This window comes from Mesocricetus auratus, unplaced genomic scaffold (assembly GCF_017639785.1).
Source record: "Mesocricetus auratus isolate SY011 unplaced genomic scaffold, BCM_Maur_2.0 Super-Scaffold_4256, whole genome shotgun sequence".
Lineage (NCBI taxonomy): Eukaryota > Metazoa > Chordata > Mammalia > Rodentia > Cricetidae > Mesocricetus > Mesocricetus auratus.
The window spans coordinates 110,709,774-110,729,517 of NW_024429182.1; the positions used below are offsets into that span (position 1 = coordinate 110,709,774).

Sequence of the window (19,744 nt, forward strand, 5' to 3'; positions counted from 1 at the left end):
ACTTTACAAAGGCAGGCTCTGCTGGACTAGTAGCAAGTTATAGGCACAGAAAGACAGGAAAATAACCCTGTGTTTTCATATCAAATTGCTTCTTAGAGACCAGAAAGTTCTCAAAGTTATGACTTGCATCTATGAGCCTACATTTTAAACTAAAGTATTAAATATTAGGATTTCCTAGAAATTTCACTTTGTATTGTCCAACATTACTCTCCAGAGAAGCTTGCCATTTACCATAGTTGCCAACCACAGGAAATATCTAGCCCTGTCATAAAGATAACAGGGCTAGATATTCAATTGGATGTATATTTCATAGCATAGTGGAAAGAGCTTCTCAGAATATTTCTAAAAATTGAATTATTCTATATATGGATATCTTAAAATATGTCACAGTCTCTCTTTGGGCATCAGTTACTTTAAGTACAAAAGAAGAGTTCTAACTTCAGCATTTTATATTACTGTATCATAACTGAATGTGGAAATGTCACAGCTACCACAAGAAAAAGGAAGTTATATTTATTATTTGAGAAGGGGAGGAAAGAGAGATTGGTACATGAATGCTGTGCTGTACTTGTGAAGGTCAGAGAAAAAATTTTTGGGAATCAATTCTCTCCTACCCTGAAAAGGTAGTCTTTTTTATCATTTCTTTTGTGCTACATATTTCAGGTTTGCTATTCTACAAGAGTCCAGCAATACTTCTGTATGAGCCTGCCTTCCTGATGTACCAGTTCATGAGTTTGTGTCCAGATGGGTTTAGACCAACAGAGCTTAGGTCATCAGGCTTCCATGGCAATGTTTTTACCTGCTGGTCAAAGTGACGAAAACAATTATCTGTGGGATACTAGGCTATAAATAGGCTTCAATCATATCACTTTCCCCAAAGATACAGAATACATTGTGGAAGAGGGAGCGAGAAGACTTAAGAGGCAGACGTTTGGGGAAGGTGGTGTCAACAGTGTCTTCTGAACATGACAGAAGTGACACTCCCATGAACTTACAGGAGGTAAGGTTGCTTATACAAAATCTTTAAGAGATCAGGACAGTCAACATTCTATCATGGAGGAAGGAGGGACTCATGAGCTCCCACTCATAGATTATGGCTTAGAGAGGAAGTTGGGTCAGTTCTCTTTAGAAGTGTGGTCCCAAATAGATAAGCCATTCTCCAGTTGATGGTTCCACACTCATGTCCATATGGGTGGCTATGGTGTAGCAATTTCCTCTGAGACAAAGCATTTCTTCCTGGAGGAAAGACCCTCAAAACTCAGAATATTATAATGGGAGGTTAACTATTTCATCATGCATTAGATCTCATTATGATCAGGAAGCAAACAATACAAAGGCTTCAGGAAGTCACCTAAACAGACCAGATATACTAGGTTACTCTATACGCAAGCATATATAAACCATAAGACTGCTGAGGGTCAAAACTCTCACAACCAAACCAGCTGACTAGAAGATACTCATAGAAACCAAGTCATCTGGAAGATGTAGAACTTCCTAGAAGATGGTCAGGCCAACTGAAATGCCTACAAAAGAGACTCTTCATCCTATCAAACTACATTTAAGTTGTGCAGTGAGATGTGGGTTTCCAGGTGTGAGTAGCTGAGCTTTTGGTTCATGTTCCTGTGAGTAACCCCTCACTCTTATCCCTGTGATAAACCCCAATAAAACGCATTGGATCACCAAGTTGCACTTTGGTGGTAACTTACTTTTGTCTGTAATCAGTCCCATATCTGGGACAAGCATACATTTGTTAATGTCTCCAAGAGCAGTATCAGAACAGTGACACAAGTTGAACTCAGTGGGTTTAAAAAAGAGAGAGAGGGCCAGACACTCAGGAGGTAGAGGCCGGCGAATCTCTTTGAGTTCCAGGCCAGTCTGGTATACAGACCAAGTTCCAGGACAGCCTCCAAAACAATACAGAGAAACCCTGGAGACAGAGAGAGGGAGAGAGAGAGAGAGAGAGAGAGAGAGAGAGAGAGAGAGAGAGAGAGAGAGAGAGAGAGAGAGAGAGAGAGAGAGAGAGAGAAAGAGAGGAAAGAGAGAGAGAGAGAGAGGGAGGGAGGGAGGGAGGGAGAGAGGGAGGGAGGGAGAGGGAGAGGGAGAGAGAGAAAGGGAGGATATGATGTTGAGAGTGAGTGATGGAAAGTATGAGGTAGATCCAGGAGGATTTAGGGGGAGGAGAAGAGGGTAAATATGGTAAAAATATATTGCATGTATGTAGGACATTCTCTAAGGATACAATATGTTAAAAATAAAAAATATTTTAAATATAGTGAACATTATTTAGCATCAGTGTAATTGTACTATCTACTGATGACAATGCCATCTTTTGTCTCTAGTAAGTCTCTAACAGCTACCTGTAATTGAAAGCCACTGGCTTTTTTTTTTGTAATTACTCTAAGGAATCACTGATTGGATAAGTCATAATCACACAGGTATGCAAAAATATTTCAGCATATGGTTTGTCCATCATGCCTTTTAAGAGCACCTATAATTTCACAACCACTCAACTGACAGTTTTTTGATTCAACAAATGAAGAATTAAGCAGTGTTTCTTTCTTACCAGAAATTAACCGTGAAAAGAAAATTATGTCTGAGACATGTGTATGGTTATAGTTTTCTCTCTTTATGTGTGAGTTATGTGTTTATATACATGCACACAGGCATGCATACATCCATACACATACATATATATTCATACATCCATACCCACATATATGTACACATACATACATGTAATCTGATGACATCTTCTGGAACCACAGGTAAAAGGCACACAAGTGGTACACATTTGTGCATATATATTCATATACATATGAATATGAGGTTATTAGTTTTAGTTATATGTAAAACTACAACCTCTTTCCCTTACCTAAATAAGATGCAAAATTAAAAAAGGTGGTGGAAAGTACCACTGAATTCTTTGCTAATCAACATATAAACAGTATTCTATCTGTCCACAACAAAAATTTGTTAGTATAAACCTACAAATTAATGACAGTTTCTTGAAAAAAAATAAAGGGAATGTACAAGGAGAGAGACAATAGTAGAAATCACGTTCCGGAGATTCTTTCATATATGATCTTGGTATTTGAGAAAGTTTGTTCTCCCAAATTATATCCAGTATGTTATATAACAGAGCATGATTTGCATTATGTTATCAAAAAGATGTGTTACCTAAATAATTAGTATATTCTATGGCAATGCATGCTTTTATTCTAGCACTTAGGGTATAGAGACAGGAGGAAAAGAAGTTCAAGACTATCTTTGGTTGCACAACAAGCTTAAGAGGAATTTGTTCTACACAAGACAATGTTTCAAATCAAATTTAAAAGAATAAATAGTACTACAAATATTATCAAATGAGTCCAAATGAAAAATCTTAGCCCATAGTCAAACGAGTTGATTTTGTCATTAGTAGCAGCAGAATCTTAATTCTTAAGGTTATCATGTACTTATATGGTACTTCTTCAATTATTTTTATCTTTTCACAAACCAGTGAACACCCACCTTCCCAAAATTGCTGATTTATCTGTTAAAAAGGTAAACTTATACAGATTTCATGGATACCACTTCAATTTTAACATTTATTGCCATCAAAATTAATGATTTAAGGCATACACAACAGTAATGGCCAACATAGAAATAATCTGTCAAAACAAAGCTGTCTTCTATATGAGTAATAAAGCTTTAATTTTATTCATGTTCAAAAAAAAACTATGTTTAACATATAGATACTTCAACATGCACTGGAATTTAGATTAGGCAAAGAGGTTCACCCAATATTGCAGACAACTTTTGAAATATCATCTTTCTTTGCAAAAATGCTTGATCTGAATTATTGAAATCTGACAAATTCATATAATTAATTACATGAATGTTATGATCAATAAGGAGTCAGTATTGCACATCATGCCTGGATAAACTCGCTTCTTTTTGAGTTCTTTTTGATCAGTGTTTGTATGAAAGTCCTTCATAATCTGGATAGCATGGCCAAGATATAATGGTATAGAGGTGTCCTCAGAGCTCAATCTACATGAGCATTGCACATTGCCCATAGAAGGAATAAGAAAGTGTTTCAAGGAAAATGAAAAAAATATGCGTAACTAAATACATATGTGTTCAGTTGGTACTAGATGTTTTAGTATGCTTGTTTGCTAGTGGTGAATCTCACCAAAACCAAATAAACAACATTTATCATTGTTATCTGACATGCAAAAGACTGCCAAAAATAAGGAAGGGAGCTGATTTCAGCAATATTTTACACTTGATAGCATTAATAGTTTGACCAAATTAAATTGAGAAACCATATGAATATCTTAATTACTAAGGTAGTAAAGTAGATTTTCCTTCTGGTTGAAGAATATTAAATAATGAGAGGTCATAAATTGATTGGGTCACACAAATAGGCAATTTAAACCTAGTAACCAACCGTGATACCAAATAGTGCAAAAATAATATTAGTGATTCTTAGCTTAAATTTTAATAAATAGTGAAGTAGTTACACTTTTGTAGAAAGCAAAGTGAGGGTCCCACTAGAGGAATGTGACTTCAGTATCTCTGGCTGAAAGCAAAGTGAGACAAAGGGAGAGGTCTTGTGTTTCAGTGTTCGCTGCAAGATACAAGACTCTTTGGTGTCTAAGCATAAACTAAACAAGGCACTTTAGTAGGCTACCTTTTACAGTTTTCATTACTATGCAATAGTACTCAATGGAGCAAATTGGTGATAAAATAGTTGTATTAAATTATTGTGTCCAAGGTCAGCTGAATCAGATTTCCATAGTAGAGGATAAAGCACAAAAATTAGAAAGTAGATACCATATCAACATGGGCGGAAGGCTTTGGAGAGTGTGGAGGAGAAACAATGCAGGGAGACAGTAGACCTAGTAGTGAAGGAGATTAGACGTGGACATGAAGTACCCGTATCGATACAAAGTTTTGTGCTGCAGTTTCAAATTCCAAGTGTTTGTCTGGATCCTTTCCAAATTAAAGCTACTCCACTTATGTACAACGTAGAAAATGGAGTCTGAACTTCAATGAATTTTTAATTTTGTTCAATCTTGAATCTGTTCAACCAAAAACAATTTAAAGAGGATTGCGGCTATCTGCTTCAGAGCAAGTGAGTTCAGTTCCTCGCAAGAGAGTTTTTGAATTTCCCATAAAAATCAGCAGTGTGCATCTAACAACATTCTTTTAATTTGCCCATCAAAATGTGAATCACCACATCAAATATTCTTCAGGGCCTCTTTAGTTTCAGGATTAAACATGTCATTTTGCCACATTCTTTGAATTCTCATTTGAAGTAATCATAAGTAAGGAAACCTTGATATTCTTTGGCATAGCATAGTTGTTTGATTCAGTGAAGTTTCCAAGTCTTCGAAATTGCACTATTCTTTCTTTAGAGTCCTCAAAAGAGTAGTCTTCTAAGTTTTAACTGAAGGATTCTTTATTGTATTCAAATTTTGTTCCGTATGAGTTGCTCTGGTTACTCAAATTATGAAGAGTCTTGGAAATCGAACTTGGTCCACAGCAGAAAACTCCAACTGTTTTCCTGGAAAGAGAAGAGAAGAAATGGGAAATCAGGTACAAATTTTGGCAGAATATGACAAGCACTGAGTTGTATGAACATGGGTTTAAGGTATTGGAAAAGTATATTTCTTGCTGCTTTACATTTTAAAACAACTTTCCAATTATGACCTTCATAGTTGAATTCAGAATAATGTAACTATGATTGACTAGTGGAAATTATGCAGCGTGTCTTATATTTTCACTACATTTCACTGGGAAGCATACTAAGGGAAAAGAATGAATAGATGACAATTCGTTAACTGGAATTTTATAAATATTGTTCTAAACTTTTCACATGGAGTTGCATAAGTTGTAGTTCAAAAAAAGATGGAAAAGTCACTACCAATTGGAAAGCAAATTTTCATCCACTTGGATATATGCACTGTTGTATCCACAGAAAAATGACAAGCGGGTTTTATTATTTTCTAACCTAAATCGTCCTTCAGTAATGTTTAACAAATAGAAGAAGTAAACCTCAAGAGTTAAATATTTCAATTTGACCTTCCTCCAAGGTTTACTGATGTGCACTGGCTTCCTTTTAGGATATCAAATGTTTAACATTACCTAAACCAATGAAGACAAATTCAGGAAACCCTCATTATTCCAGTTTAATGGGGAGCAGAAGACAAAGACCAGATTTATTGAAAAATACAAATACAGAAAACATTTTTAAGACTCTTCTCTTTCAAAATTCAAGTAAGTAGTAAAAAAATAGAACATTTACTTGCAGTCATGATGGTATAATGGAGACTTCCTCTTTATTAGAGAACCAAAGAACAGGCTTTAGGTACATCTCAGTGTTAGTGCTGCTGCCTAGCATGGGTGAAGCCCTGATCTTGATCTCAACATCCAAATTATGACAAACCTACTACTGTATGAACTACACACACACACACACACACACACACACACACACACACACACAAAATTAACATGAAAAGTTTCATTGTTGTTACTATACACCAGGGAACTGGGGATCATGATACTCCAAGACACAGGTTGGCAAATAAAAAGTTTAGTGCCAGGTGTAGGAAGCCTTTCCTGAGATGTTGGGCAGGTGTCACAAAAATCCTCCAAAACAATAAAAGCTATTGTCATTGTTTTTGGCTGCTCACCAGAACTTGATGGCAAGATGCTCTTGCTGAAGGCACTATGCACTTAGATCACAGGAAATTGAGAAATCAAGTTGCTATTGATCAGAAAGCTTTCTCCTTGATAGATAATCTTTCCAAAAAGATTTTATGTGGGCTGATGGACATAAATGTTATCCACAGTCTTAAACAGCTGTAAACACCAAGCGTTACAATAAAGACCAGTGTGGCAAGATATAACCATGGTTTCAATAACCACAAAAATCATATGTAAACAATTGCTTTCTAATTAGGTTTAAGACCTATTTCATGGGTAAGAAACCATGGCAGGGCAGTTCACAGGTTCTAGGGATGTACTCACTACTATTATTCTACTAAATGGACATAGTACTGTACAGCCCATAGTACTGTAATCTGCCCACTCAATTCATATATTTATACCCATACATTAGTTCAGATCTCAGGACTCAACATGAAATGTTGCAATGTTTGGAAGTTAATGTAGAAACTTACAGCTGGTCAAAATGCAGAGAATTAGTGTCTGTGGAATATTCTCTCAGAAATGGGGCATCCATGCCACAACACTCTCCTTAAGGCTCAGGGACAATGATGGAATAATTTGTGATTTTAAAAGCATGCATGTGTTCATGGCAGCTTTGTCTGTCTGCATAAGACCTACTCAAGAACAGGCAAGTCAACATTGTGACATGGAGACAGGGTTCAAGAACCACTACACTAAGCTGAGGAGTTATTGACAGTTGATGGATACTGGAGAGGGAGAGACAGTTTTCTTTAAAGGTTTGGTCCCTGGTACATCAGCCATGTTCCACTTGAAACTCACATACATATGTATGAGGACAGGAGAAACTGGACTCAGTTTTACTGTTTTAAGAAAATATGAGGTTGGGAAGGGAGGGGAAGGTGCTGTGGAGGACTTAGGAGGAGTGGGAGGTAAATGTGACCAAAACACACTAACAAATACTTTATATTTATCAAATATACCAAAATGTGTGAAGCAAATATTTCAGAAACTGAACACATAAATATGATCTCTTGGGGAAAAAGAAAATAATCAAAGCCTACGTATATCATTGTTTATTTCCCAGCAACAATCTGTATGCTAAATGACAGTGTACAAAACCTCAGAAGTCTCACTGGGTTAAAGAGACCAAAAAAAAAAAACCAAAGAAACAAAAAACAAAACAAACCAACAACAATAAAATAAAATACTAAGAGTTTTTGGAGGCAAATGTAGCTATAAGCCATGTGACAGAATAAAGGAAAGATAAGAGATCTATAGCAAGAAGCTTCAAAGTTCTGGAAAGTAGAAACCTCAAATCCTGGGCATCATCTGGTCATTTTCAACCATGTAAATTTGGTCAGAGGACTACAAGAGGTCAGATGGTCAAACACTTCTCAATGTTTGTAGAGGCCTGAGAGGAAGTCATGAATCCACAAACCAGAATGGGAAGACCTTGGCTTTATGGGCCCTGATTAGTGTTTCTAAGTGTCCCCTTATTTACAAAGGGTAGTTAGTGGAGATGTTGATAAAATTAGCCTTAAACTTCTGACTGATATATGTGTGTACTAAGAAGTCAAAGAGCAAGCCTTCAAAAGAGCAAACTGAAACAAAGCAGTGGAGCTGCATGATATAACAAGCCCAACACAGTAGAGAAGAATAAATTAAAATTGGAATTTAGCATCCAAACCGTCCAATGGGCAGAACTTAAACCTATCAGATGGGCCTGGGTCTGTAGGTGAGTTTATTTACATCATGTAGTCAGTATGTATCCCACCCTCCCCCGCCTCTCTCACACATACACACACACACAACCTGAGGAATATAAGAGAAAGGCAATATCCACTTAGGGGTATTATAGACTGATTTGTTTCCCTCCATTCTTATGCTGATATCCTAACTTTAGTGCCTCAGATGGTGACTATTATTGGACATAGGACTTTTAAGAATAAGATTAAGTTAAAATTAAGGAAGAAGCATGAGCTTGAATACAATATAAATGGTATAACTAGTAACACTAGATAGCTTATAATACAATAGGCATTCAAAACAGAATAGAAATAAAATTGAAACCATAACATTAAAATCCACACAAATCAAATTCTATAGACAGCAAACACTGAAATAAATAATAGGGAACTGGATTTAAACTAGTATAGCTAATTCTGACATGTTATTAAATGTTATAAAGTTTAGAAAGCAATTATTAGAATCTCCCTTTATGCTTTTGAAAACCTATTATTAATAGAATGGTTGTTAAGCAGTTGTATAGAAAGCATGTCTTGTATCAATAGCATGATACAAGAAAGGAAGATATGGCAAATGAGTTATGGATGCCTTCATGATGTTAGAGTTGAAATATTACATCAAGGAGTATCTATCATCACACCACTGTCAAGTCCCACCCTTTAAGAGACAGATTGCAAAGTTAGGCAGTTAATCTTTCTATTTGAGGAAAGCTATAAACTATAAAACGCACACTTAACCCATAGCCAGGAGAAAGCAGTTAATTTCTGAAACCAACTCATGAATTATAGCATTCAATACGTCATTGTATTTGGGGGTTGAAGTTCACCTATAAAATATGACGAAGAGAGGGTAACTTCTAAATATCCTCTTTTCTTCATGAGCATATGTTTTGATTATTTTACGAATTTAAAGAAGCCACAGAATGAATGTTGACTCTTTCCTGATTGAGGGCATACAGGTATTTTTTGAACCAGGACTATTTTCCCTAAAATACTGCATTGCTCCCACATAAGAAAGCAATTTCCTTAGTATTTTAAAGAGTAAAGAACTAGAGGAACATAAATGTTCCCAATTAAAACAGTGGTGGTCACATTATCTTTATTTTATAATAGAGTAGAACAGCATGGAAATTGTCCATTATCAAAACATGAGAGTATGATTAAAAGCAAATTGTAGACAAATTTGAAAAAATTTTTAATGATAGAAAAATAATTATCTTCTAGCTCATATTTCATTTTAAAAAATTGAAGCTTATGTTTTGTATGTATGTACACCTATCAATTAACACACTGTCCTATTTTATTTTCCATTGCTATGAGAAACACAGTGAGCAGAAACAAACTCAGGGAGGAAAAGATTCCTTACAGCTTGAAGACCATCATGAAGGGGAAGGACTCAAAGCCAGATTGGATGTAGAAAATGAACGAAAATCATGAAAGAACACTGCTGACTGGCTTGATCTCCAGGGCTTGCTTAATTTGCCTCTCTATACACTATACACCAAGTAACATCGGCCCAGGGGTGGTACCGCCCACAGAGATTGGGCCCCCTCACATCAACCATTAGACAAGAAAATGCTCCCACAGCCCTCCCTGTAGGCCAATATTATGGAGGCATTTACTCAATTGTGGCTCCCTCTTCTCGGTGACCCTAATTAGTGTCAACATGATCAAAACTTAATCAGCACAAAGACATGCACACAGGTACTCAGAGCTTCTGTGGGAGTTCCTAACAATGAATTAGCAGTTCCCACTTCTGAGACTTAGAAAGTTTCACCTAAATTTTCAAAGTGTATCATATACAGAATGAAGGGATGCCACTGACTTAATAAATTAACATTTTCAGAAAATGAATGTCCAACATAGAATGTTAAAAAAGCTAAATGTATGTATTTGTCACACTTTTATTGTTTCAGCGACTGATTTGCTTGAGGTTAGCCAAATGTTTTATCTTAAGTGAAAGCTTCTATTCATGTAGCATTCACTGTCCTATTAGCAAATTCTTAAGATCTTGATTCATTATTTCTAAGGGTAATACATAAAACTCATTAAAATAATTAATTTCACACAGTAAATACACACAGAAAGGATCAGTGCATAGTGTGAAGAGTAGCTCGTGCACATTCATTCTTCCTACACCAGTTTCAAAAGAAAGGAACAAAAAAACACAATCATTTTTAAATGTCAGTTTAATGACAAACAATGATTCCTACAAACTAATGGAGAGCGCTCATAATCTCAATCCTGTTCCTTGGAAGAGAGTCCATGCATTGGAATTTGGATTCAGATTTGAGCTAAGGAAACTGATAAAGTTTTCAGCAATGTGGTATGGAAAACAATGAAAGAATGTTTTACAGAATTCAGTAAATAATAATGAGGAACATGTCTGTAGTGTCACCACCAAGGGTCAGATGAATAAGACAAAATTATCACACCTAGTGCAGGTGACACTGGAGAATGAGGGGAAATAATGTGTCCAAAACTAGGCTGACAATCGTTAGTGGTTCACCTTTACTAAGAACCTGAATAATACAAATTATTTCCACTTTGAAATAGTAAACAATCATTCTCCCTTCATTTGAAAAGTATGCAATTTCCTTAGTATTTTTTCAAGTACTTTTTCAAATGAAGAAGAACGCAACTGAAGAAATTTCAAACATGCCTCAAATTGAAACACATTGGCAGCTTGAGTTCTCTTTAAGTTTGGTTCCTTTGACATCTGACACAAAATCTCTGAAGATGCAGTCAGAGGCCATATTGAGTTAGTGATTTTTTCAATACATCTTATTATCCATGCATTCATGGCTTGGAGGTCTTCTTTAAAGCTCTTTCTCTCACAATATGGCCAGTGTACTTAGAATCAATACCTTCTATATATGTCAAAATGCATTTGTAAAATCATAAAAAATTCAATTACATTTATATACCAAAAAATGAAATTTCTATCAAAAATTGATCACACATATGACTGTGGTTCCATACATGAAACAGAACTACAAAGTTTTTCATGATGAAAAAATATTTACATGTTAGTAATAATTGATAGTAAGTGACCATGTTGTTAGTAGGTTTATATATTTATTATATTACACATTTTGTTATTATACAGTGCATTCCTTCTACTTACTTAGAAAAGAGATTTACTGTAAAACAGCAGCCTCAGACATGTTTGGTTTACTATGACTTTTGGATGTATCTATATCAACACATGTATAGATAGACATATATAGAAACCTGGATATATGTCACATATTTTAAGCATGTTTGCTTAAATATCCTCTGTATATATCAAAATGTACTTTTACAATTATGAATTATTCAACTACATTGATGCACTACATAATGAGGTTGCAAAGACTGATCAAATATATGATTGTGCTACTACAATATGGAAACAGTATTAAACGGTCCCCCCACCTAATGGTACTATAGCTGTCATTAATACATAAGTATAGACTAGTATTTCATGAGTTAGTGCTGAAGTTGATATCAACAGTTCGACTGTACTGTGAACCATATGATAATAATATTAATAATTAGTATAATATAATAGTCATGTATAATATGTAATATAACATTTAATGTTTATTATCATTATTCATAATGATGTAAAATTATATATAAGTATGTGCTACAAGATTCTTTCACAGTGGTAAACCTCCACAATGAAACTCATTTCCAAGCATGTCTACATCAAGAATTGAGTGTATATAATGTACATATTAGTAACTGCAACAGTAAAGCCAAAGGAAAAATATTAACATGTAAACAAGCTGCTCATAAGGTATTTTATAAACAAGATTACAATTTTGGTGCATATTCAATACAGATGTAACATCAGTTTAGCAATGAATGTATAAGTTTTACAGTTGTAAAAATAAATTCGATTCTAAGAGAATTCAACGGGTTAATGAATTAAACAGCAATTGAAGTTTAAGAGGAAATATTGTACAATGTCCAATTGATAGCCAAGTGCTCCTTTAAGCACTATGTTTACAACCAAGGAGTTAACATTTTATTAATTGTGAAATTTTCAGTACAGCTCATGAAATATCAGAATGTTAAGCTCATGTTATAAACTTAGATGTTCCTGGGCACATGGTTTTCTTTTTTTTTTTTTTCCAGTTTAAATTTAGATAAGAAACGAGGTTGCTTCACAAGTCAGTTCCAGGTCCCACTCCCATTCCCTCCCCTCCTCCCATGCCATCCCCCCAAACCCCCCCCCCCCGTTATCCCCTCATTCCCACAGGGAGGGTGAGGCCCTCCATGGGGGTGTCCATAGTCTGTCATTTCATATAGGGCAGGGCCTAGACCCTTCCCCAAGAGTTCAGGGTGAGAGTGCACCTCACATTGTTCTATGGGAGTCCAAAGTCTGTGTGTATACTTGGGATGGGTACTGATCTGCTGCCCAAGGCTCAATAGGTTCCCTAGGCCTCCTCATTGACACCCAAATTCAGGGAGTATTGATCAGTCCCATGCTGGATTCCCAGGCTGATGCCTGGGATTCAAGAGTTAACCTTTGTCTGGTCAGCTGTTTCTGGGGGTTAAACCAGCCCAGTCTTAATCCCTTTGATCATCAGTCCTCCCTCTCTGTTACTGGCTTTCTTGAGTTCAGCTCAGTACTTAACGGGCCACTAAATGAAGTTTCTGTTTCCCAGACTCTCTGGCCATAGGATTGTAGGCTGGCACTCCCCAGATCTATGTCTAAAATCCATATATGAGAGAGTACATGCCATGTTTCTCTTTTTGTGACTGGGTTACCTCACTCAGGATGGTTTCTTCTAGTGTCATCCATTTGCCTGCGAATCTCATGATTCCATTATTTTTTTCTGCTGAATAGTACTCCATTGTGTAGATGTACCACATTTTCTCTATCCACTCTTCGGGTGAGGGACATTTAGGTTGCTTCCAAGTTCTGGCTATTACAAATAAAGCTGCTATGAACATAGTGGAACAGACATCTTTGTTGTATGAATGGGCATCTTTTGGATATATGCCTAAGAGTGGAGTTTCTGGGTCATGTGGTAGGTTTATTCCCATTTTTCTGAGGAATCTCCATACTGATTTCCAAAGTGGCTGAACCAGCTGGCACTCCCACCAGCAATGGAGGAGTGTTCCCCTTTCACCACATCTCCTCCAGCATAAATTGTCATTGGTGTTTTTGATTTTAGCCATTCTGACAGGAGTGAGATGGTATCTCAGAGTTGCTTTGATTTGCATTTCCCGGATGGCTAAGGATATTGAGCACTTTCTCAAGTGCCTCTCAGCCATTTTAGACTCCTCTATTGAAAATTCTCTATTTAGTTCTGCAGCCCACTTTTTAATTGGATCCTTTGCTGTTTTGGAGACTTGCTTCTTGAGTTCTTTGTAAATATTGGAGATCAACCCTCTGTCAGATGTGGGATTAGTGAATATTTTTTTCCCATTCTGTGGGCTGCCTTTTTGTCTTGCTGACTGTGTCCTTTGCCTTACAGAAGCTTCTCAGTTTCAGTAGGTCCCATTTATTAATTGTTGATCTCACTGTCTGTGCTACTGGTGTTATGTTCAGGAAGCTGTCTCCTGTACCAATTCGTTCAAGGGTACCACCCACTTTCTCTTCTAAGAGGTTCAGTGTGGCTGGATTTATGTTGAGGTCTTTGATCCATTTGGACTTAAGTTTTGTGCATGGCGATAAACATGGATCGATCCGCATTCTTCTACATGCCAGTCTCCAATTATGCCAGCATCATTTGTTGAAGATGCTTTCTTTATTCCATTGTATATTTTTAGCTTCTTTGTCAAAGATCAGATGTTCGTACGTGTGTGGATTAATACCCGGATTTTCAATTCGATTCCATTGGTCTACCTGTCTATTTTTGTGCCAATACCAAGCTGTTTTCAGGACTATAGCTCTATAATAGAGCTTGAGGTCAGGGATGGTGATGCCTCCGGACGTTGCCTTGTTGAACAGGGTTGTTTTGGCTATCCTGGGTCTTTTGTTTTTCCATACAAAATTGATTATTGTTCTTTCAAGGTCTGTGAAGAATTGTGCTGGGATTTTAATGGGGATTGCATTGAATCTGTAGATTGCTTTTGGCAGGATTGCCATTTTTACTACATTGATCCTACCTATCCAAGAGCATGGGAGATCTTTCCATTTTCTGAGGGCTTCTTTAATTTCTTTCTTTAAAGATTCAAAGTTCTTACAATACAGGTCTTTCGCTTGTTTGGTTAGCGTTACCCCAAGGTATTTTATGTTGTTTGTGGCAATTGTAAAGGGTGATGTTTCTCTGATTTCTCTTTCAGCCCTTTTATCATCTGTATATAGTAGGGCTACTGATTTTCTTGAGTTGATCTTGTAGCCTGCCACTTTGCTGAAGGTGTTAATCAGCTGTAAGAGTTCTCTGGTAGAGTTCTTTGGGTCATTGATGTAAACTATCATATCGTCTGCAAACAGTGAAAGTTTGACCTCTTCCTTCCCAATTTGTATCCCCTTGATCCCCCTTTGTTGTCGTATGGCAATAGCTAGAACTTCAAGTACCATGTTGAAAAGGTATGGAGAGAGTGGACAGCCTTGTTTTGTTCCTGATTTTAGAGGAATTGCGTTGAGTTTCTGTCCATTTAGTTTGATGTTGGCTGTTGGTTTACTGTATATGGCTTTTATTATGTTTAAGTATGTCCCTGTTATCCCAGATCTCTCCAAGACCTTTATCATGAAGGGGTGTTGGATTTTGTCAAAGGCTTTTTCAGCATCTAGTGAGATGATCATGTGATTTTTGTTTTTCAGCTTGTTTATATGGTGGATTATGTTGATGGATTTTCGTATGTTGAACCATCTCTGCATCCCTGGGATGAAACCTACTTGATCGTGGTGAATGATTGTTTTGATGTGTTCTTGGATCGGATTTGCCAGTATTTTATTGAGTATTTTTGCATCAATGTTCATGAGGGATATTGGTCTGAAGTTCTCTTTCTTAGTTGTATCTTTGTGTGGTTTGGGGATCAAGGTTATTGAAGCCTCATAGAAAGAGTTTGGCAAAGATCCTTCTGCTTCTATTGTGTGGAACACTTTGAGAAGAATTGGTATAAGCTGTTCTTTGAATTTGTGGTAGAATTCTGCACTGAGGCCATCTGGACCTGGACTTTTTTTGGTTGGGAGACTTTTGATGACAGTTTCTATTTCTATAGGGGTTATAGGTCTATTTAAATTGCTTATCTGTTCTTGATTTAGTTTTGGCAAATGATAGCTGTCCAGGAAGTCATCCATTTCCTTTAAATTTTCGAATTTTGTGGAGTACAGGTTTTCAAAGTATGACCTAATGATTCTCTGGATTTCCTCAGAGTCTGTTGTTATGTCCCCCTTTTCATTTCTGATATTGTTAATTTGCGTGTTCACTCTCTGCTGTTTGGTAAGTTTGGACAAAGGTTTGTCTATCTTGTTGATTTTCTCAAAGAACCAACTCTTCGTTGCATTGATTCTTTGTATTGTTTTCCTGGTTTCTACTTTATTGATTTCAGCCCTCAATTTGAATATTTCCTGGCGTCTACTCCTCCTGGGGGAGTTTGCTTCTTTGTGTTCTAGAGCTTTTAGCTGTGATGTTAATTCTCTGGTATAACTGTTCTCCTGTTTCTTCATGTGAGCACTTAGTGCTATGAACTTCCCCCGTAGCACTGCTTTCAAAGTGTCCCATAGGTTTGGGTATGTTGTGTCTCCATTTTCATTGAATTCGAGGAAGTCTTTAATTTCTTTTTTTATTTCCTCTTTGACCCAGGGATGGTGCAGTTGAGCATTATTCAATTTCCATGAGTATGTAGGTTTTCTGCAATTTGTGTTGTTGTTGAATTCTAATTTTAAGGCATGGTGGTCTGATAAGATGCATGGAGTTATCCAATTTTTTTGTAGCTGCTGAGGTTTGATATGTTGCCAAGTATGTGGTCGATTTTTGAGAAGGTTCCATGTGGTGGTGAGAAGAAAGTATATTCTTTTTTATGTGGATGAAATGTTCTATAGATATCTGCTAATCCCAGTTGTGTCATTACTTCTATTAGACCCTTTGCTTCTTTGTTGAGTTTCTGTCTGGTATTCCTGTCTAGTAGTGAGAGTGGTGTGTTGAAATCTCCCACTATACCTGTGTGGGGCTTTAGATGAGATTTAAGTTCTAATAATGTTTCTTTAACGAATGTGGATGCCTTTGTATTGGGGGCATAGATGTTCAGGATAGACACTTCATCTTGGTGGGTTTCACCTGTGATGAGTATGTAATGACCTCCTTCATCTCTTTTGATTGATTTTATTTTAAAGTCTAGTTTGTTAGATATTAGGATTGCTACCCCTGCTTGTTTCTTGGGTCCATTTGACTGAAATTTTTTTTCCCAACCTTTAACTCTCAGGTAATGTCTGTCTTTGAGGGTGAGGTGTGTTTCTTGTATGCAGCAGAAGGAAGGGTTCTGTCTTCGAATCCATTCTGCTAGTCTGTGTCTTTTTATGGGTGAGTTAAGGCTGTTAATATTGAGGGATATTAATGACCATTGATTGCTCATCCTTCTTCGATTTGCGATGGTTGTTGTTGGTGGAATTATGTATGGAATTCCACCCCTTTGTTCTTTTGGCTGTTGGTAGAGAGGGATTCTCTAATGCTTATGTTTTTCTGGTTGTAGTTAGCTTCCTTGGGTTGGAGTTTTCCTTCCAAAATTTTCTGTAGGGCTGGGTTAGTGGACACATATTGGTTGAATCTAGTTTTGTCATGGAATATCTTGTTTTCTCCGTCTATAGTGATTGAGAGCTTTGCTGGGTATAGTAGTCTGGGCTGGCATCCATGGTCCCTTAGTGTAGGTAGAATATCTATCCAGGACCTTCTGGCTTTCAGAGTTTCCATGGAGAAATCAGGTGTAATTCTGATAGGTCTGCCTTTATATGTTACTTGACCTTTTTCCTTAGCTGCTCTTAATATTCTTTCTTTATTCTGTATGTTTGGGGTCTTGATTATTATGTGGCGAGGGGATTTTTTTTTGTGGTCCACTCTATTTGGTGTTCTGTAGGCTTCTTGTACCTTCATTGGCATGTCTTTCTTAAGGTTGGGAAAGTTTTCTTCTATGATTTTGTTGAATATGCCTTCTGCCCCTTTGAGGTGGATTTCTTCTCCTTCTTCTATACCTATTATTCTTAGGTTTGGTCTTTTCATGGTGTCCCATATTTCCTGGATGTTTTGTGTTAAGGATTTGTTGGATTTAAGGTTTTCTTTGGTTGATAAATCCATTTCTCCTAGTGTATCTTCAACACTCGAGATTCTCTCTTCCATCTCTTCTATTCTGTTTGTAATGCTTGTATTGGTAGTGCCTGACTGTTTGTCCAGCTTTTCTATTTTCTGCCTTTCTTCAGATTGTGTTTTTTTTAATGTCTCTATTTCAGTTTTCAACCCTTGCAGTGTTTGCATTGCTTCTTGCAATTTTCTGTTTATCTGTTCATCCGTTTGTTGCCTTTTATGAATTTTTTGGTTTGTTCTTTCTTCCATTTCTTGCATTTTTTGGTTTGCTTTTTGTTCCATGTCTCGCATTTTGTGCTTTGTTTCTTCTTCCATTTCCTGACTTTTTTGGTTTGTTTCTTCTTCCATTTTTTTCATTTTTTTGCTTTGTTTTTTCTACCATTTCTTGCATTTTTTGCTTTGTTTCTTCTTCCATTTTCTGCCTTTTTTGGTATGTTTCTTCTTCCAATTCTTGCATTTTTTGGTTTGTTTTTTCTTCCATTTCTTGCATTTTTTGGTTTGTTTTTTCTTCCATTTCTTTGAGGGATTTTCCAATATCCTCTTTTATTTTCATGAAAGTGCTTTTAAGGTCGTTCTCTTCTGCTTCGTTCGCATTGGAATGTTGGGGTCTTGCTGGTGTGGAGTCTCTAGAATCTGGCGGTGTCATATTTGTTTTTTTGTTGCTGACTGTGTTTTTGTATTGTCTCTTTCCCATCTCTTCTTCTAGTGGGTGCAGAAAGAGCCCCTTACTGGTCTGGGGACCAGAGTTCCCTTTTGGTGGGTGCTAGCAAGTCCAATAATCTGGTGGTTCTTCTATTCCTTGTCCAAATGCTGGTCCGTGGGTGGAGAAGAAGAACAGGAATCTGGGGTGCTTAGCCTCCTACCTGGTCCCCTGGATCCTATGCTGGGTCCTGTTGTACCTGATCGGGAACAGCTACTCCCCTGGTCTCCCTGGCTCCTCTGGTTTCCTGGTCTCGTTGGTGGGAGAGAAGATCTGGAGTCTGGGGTGCTTGGCTCCTGCCGGGATTGGGAGCTCTGTGCAGTTCCCAGGCGATCTGCAGGCACTGGAACACAGGCCGGGAAGCCGGCCTGTTTACCGGATGCTGCCGGAGGGCCACATGGTTTTCAAAATTGCTTTTGGTATTTTATGGTTACTGCACTTTACTATGGTAATTTCAGTGATGACACATGGATGGATGCATCTGTTCTGATGTAAATACCTTTCTTTCCACAGTTTTTTCTCCAAATCTTAGACACATCTATAACACTAAGATTCTTGATAAATCTAGTTTGCAAGAAGGAAAATTAATTTGGAAATACTTCTGGTTTTAATAGTTAACCTTAAAATAAGAGCTTTGAAAAAAATTTAAATCTGATAAAAAAACACAAAAATTTAATTTCTGAACCTAACTATTGTTAGATGTACTGGTGACATGCCCTTGTTTACCAAAATGACATTCAAAATCTTTTACCCAGATTATCTGGAAACCACCATGAAAATAAAATCCAAGTTAAAGTGAGTACACAGATTTAAAAGTAGGTAGGTGAGTCTAATTAACTATTTCTAAACCAACTTTTAATTATTCAGCATTCTCAGTGTTTAGGGTATTAACTATCTGATTTTTTATTTGTAAAGATATTGCAATTTGTCTGTAGACATTTCATGGGATGGACCAGGAATATTTTAATTTGACCTTCATCCATATGTCAATTTTATGAGGTGCATTACTTACCCTCTGTTACATTTTGCTATTTCATCAAATAAAAGCTTCCACCGAGGACGTCCAATAAAAAGTCTACAATTCAGTGTGTGATATTTTTCTCCAATTATCTTCTGTCAAAAAGGAAGTACATGTTTTATAAGACATAACTTTGGATAAATAGCACATTTCTCGTACGTTAATTCGCTTGGGCTATATCTTCCTTCCAACTTGCTGTGACAAAAGGTAAGAAATGGAAATCATTCCAAACTGTCGCATTTTTTTTTCTTTTCCTTTAAAATTCAGTATCCTTTTGAATGTCATTTTTACAAATTGCTGACATACCTAAATTTTAGTTACTTGATTCATATTTAATAAACTCAAAGTAAAATAAAGA

General features: G+C 36.7%; 1 protein-coding gene across 3 annotated transcripts in view; it reads right to left on the reverse strand.

Annotated features, from left to right (window-relative positions):
• Nucleotides 1–3,567: 3,567 nt before the first annotated feature.
• Nox4 (NADPH oxidase 4) overlaps nt 3,568–19,744 on the reverse strand; it is a 132,434-nt gene continuing 116,257 nt past the window's right edge. For all 3 annotated transcript variants that reach the window (XM_021236119.2, XM_005085373.4, XM_040728899.1), the window contains 2 exons: nt 19,381–19,481; nt 3,568–5,551 (listed from right to left, as the gene is read on the reverse strand). In XM_021236119.2, coding sequence (XP_021091778.1) covers nt 5,431–5,551; nt 19,381–19,481 — 222 coding nt within the window. In that variant the 3' untranslated portion in view covers nt 3,568–5,430. The remainder of the gene's footprint in view (nt 5,552–19,380; nt 19,482–19,744) is intronic.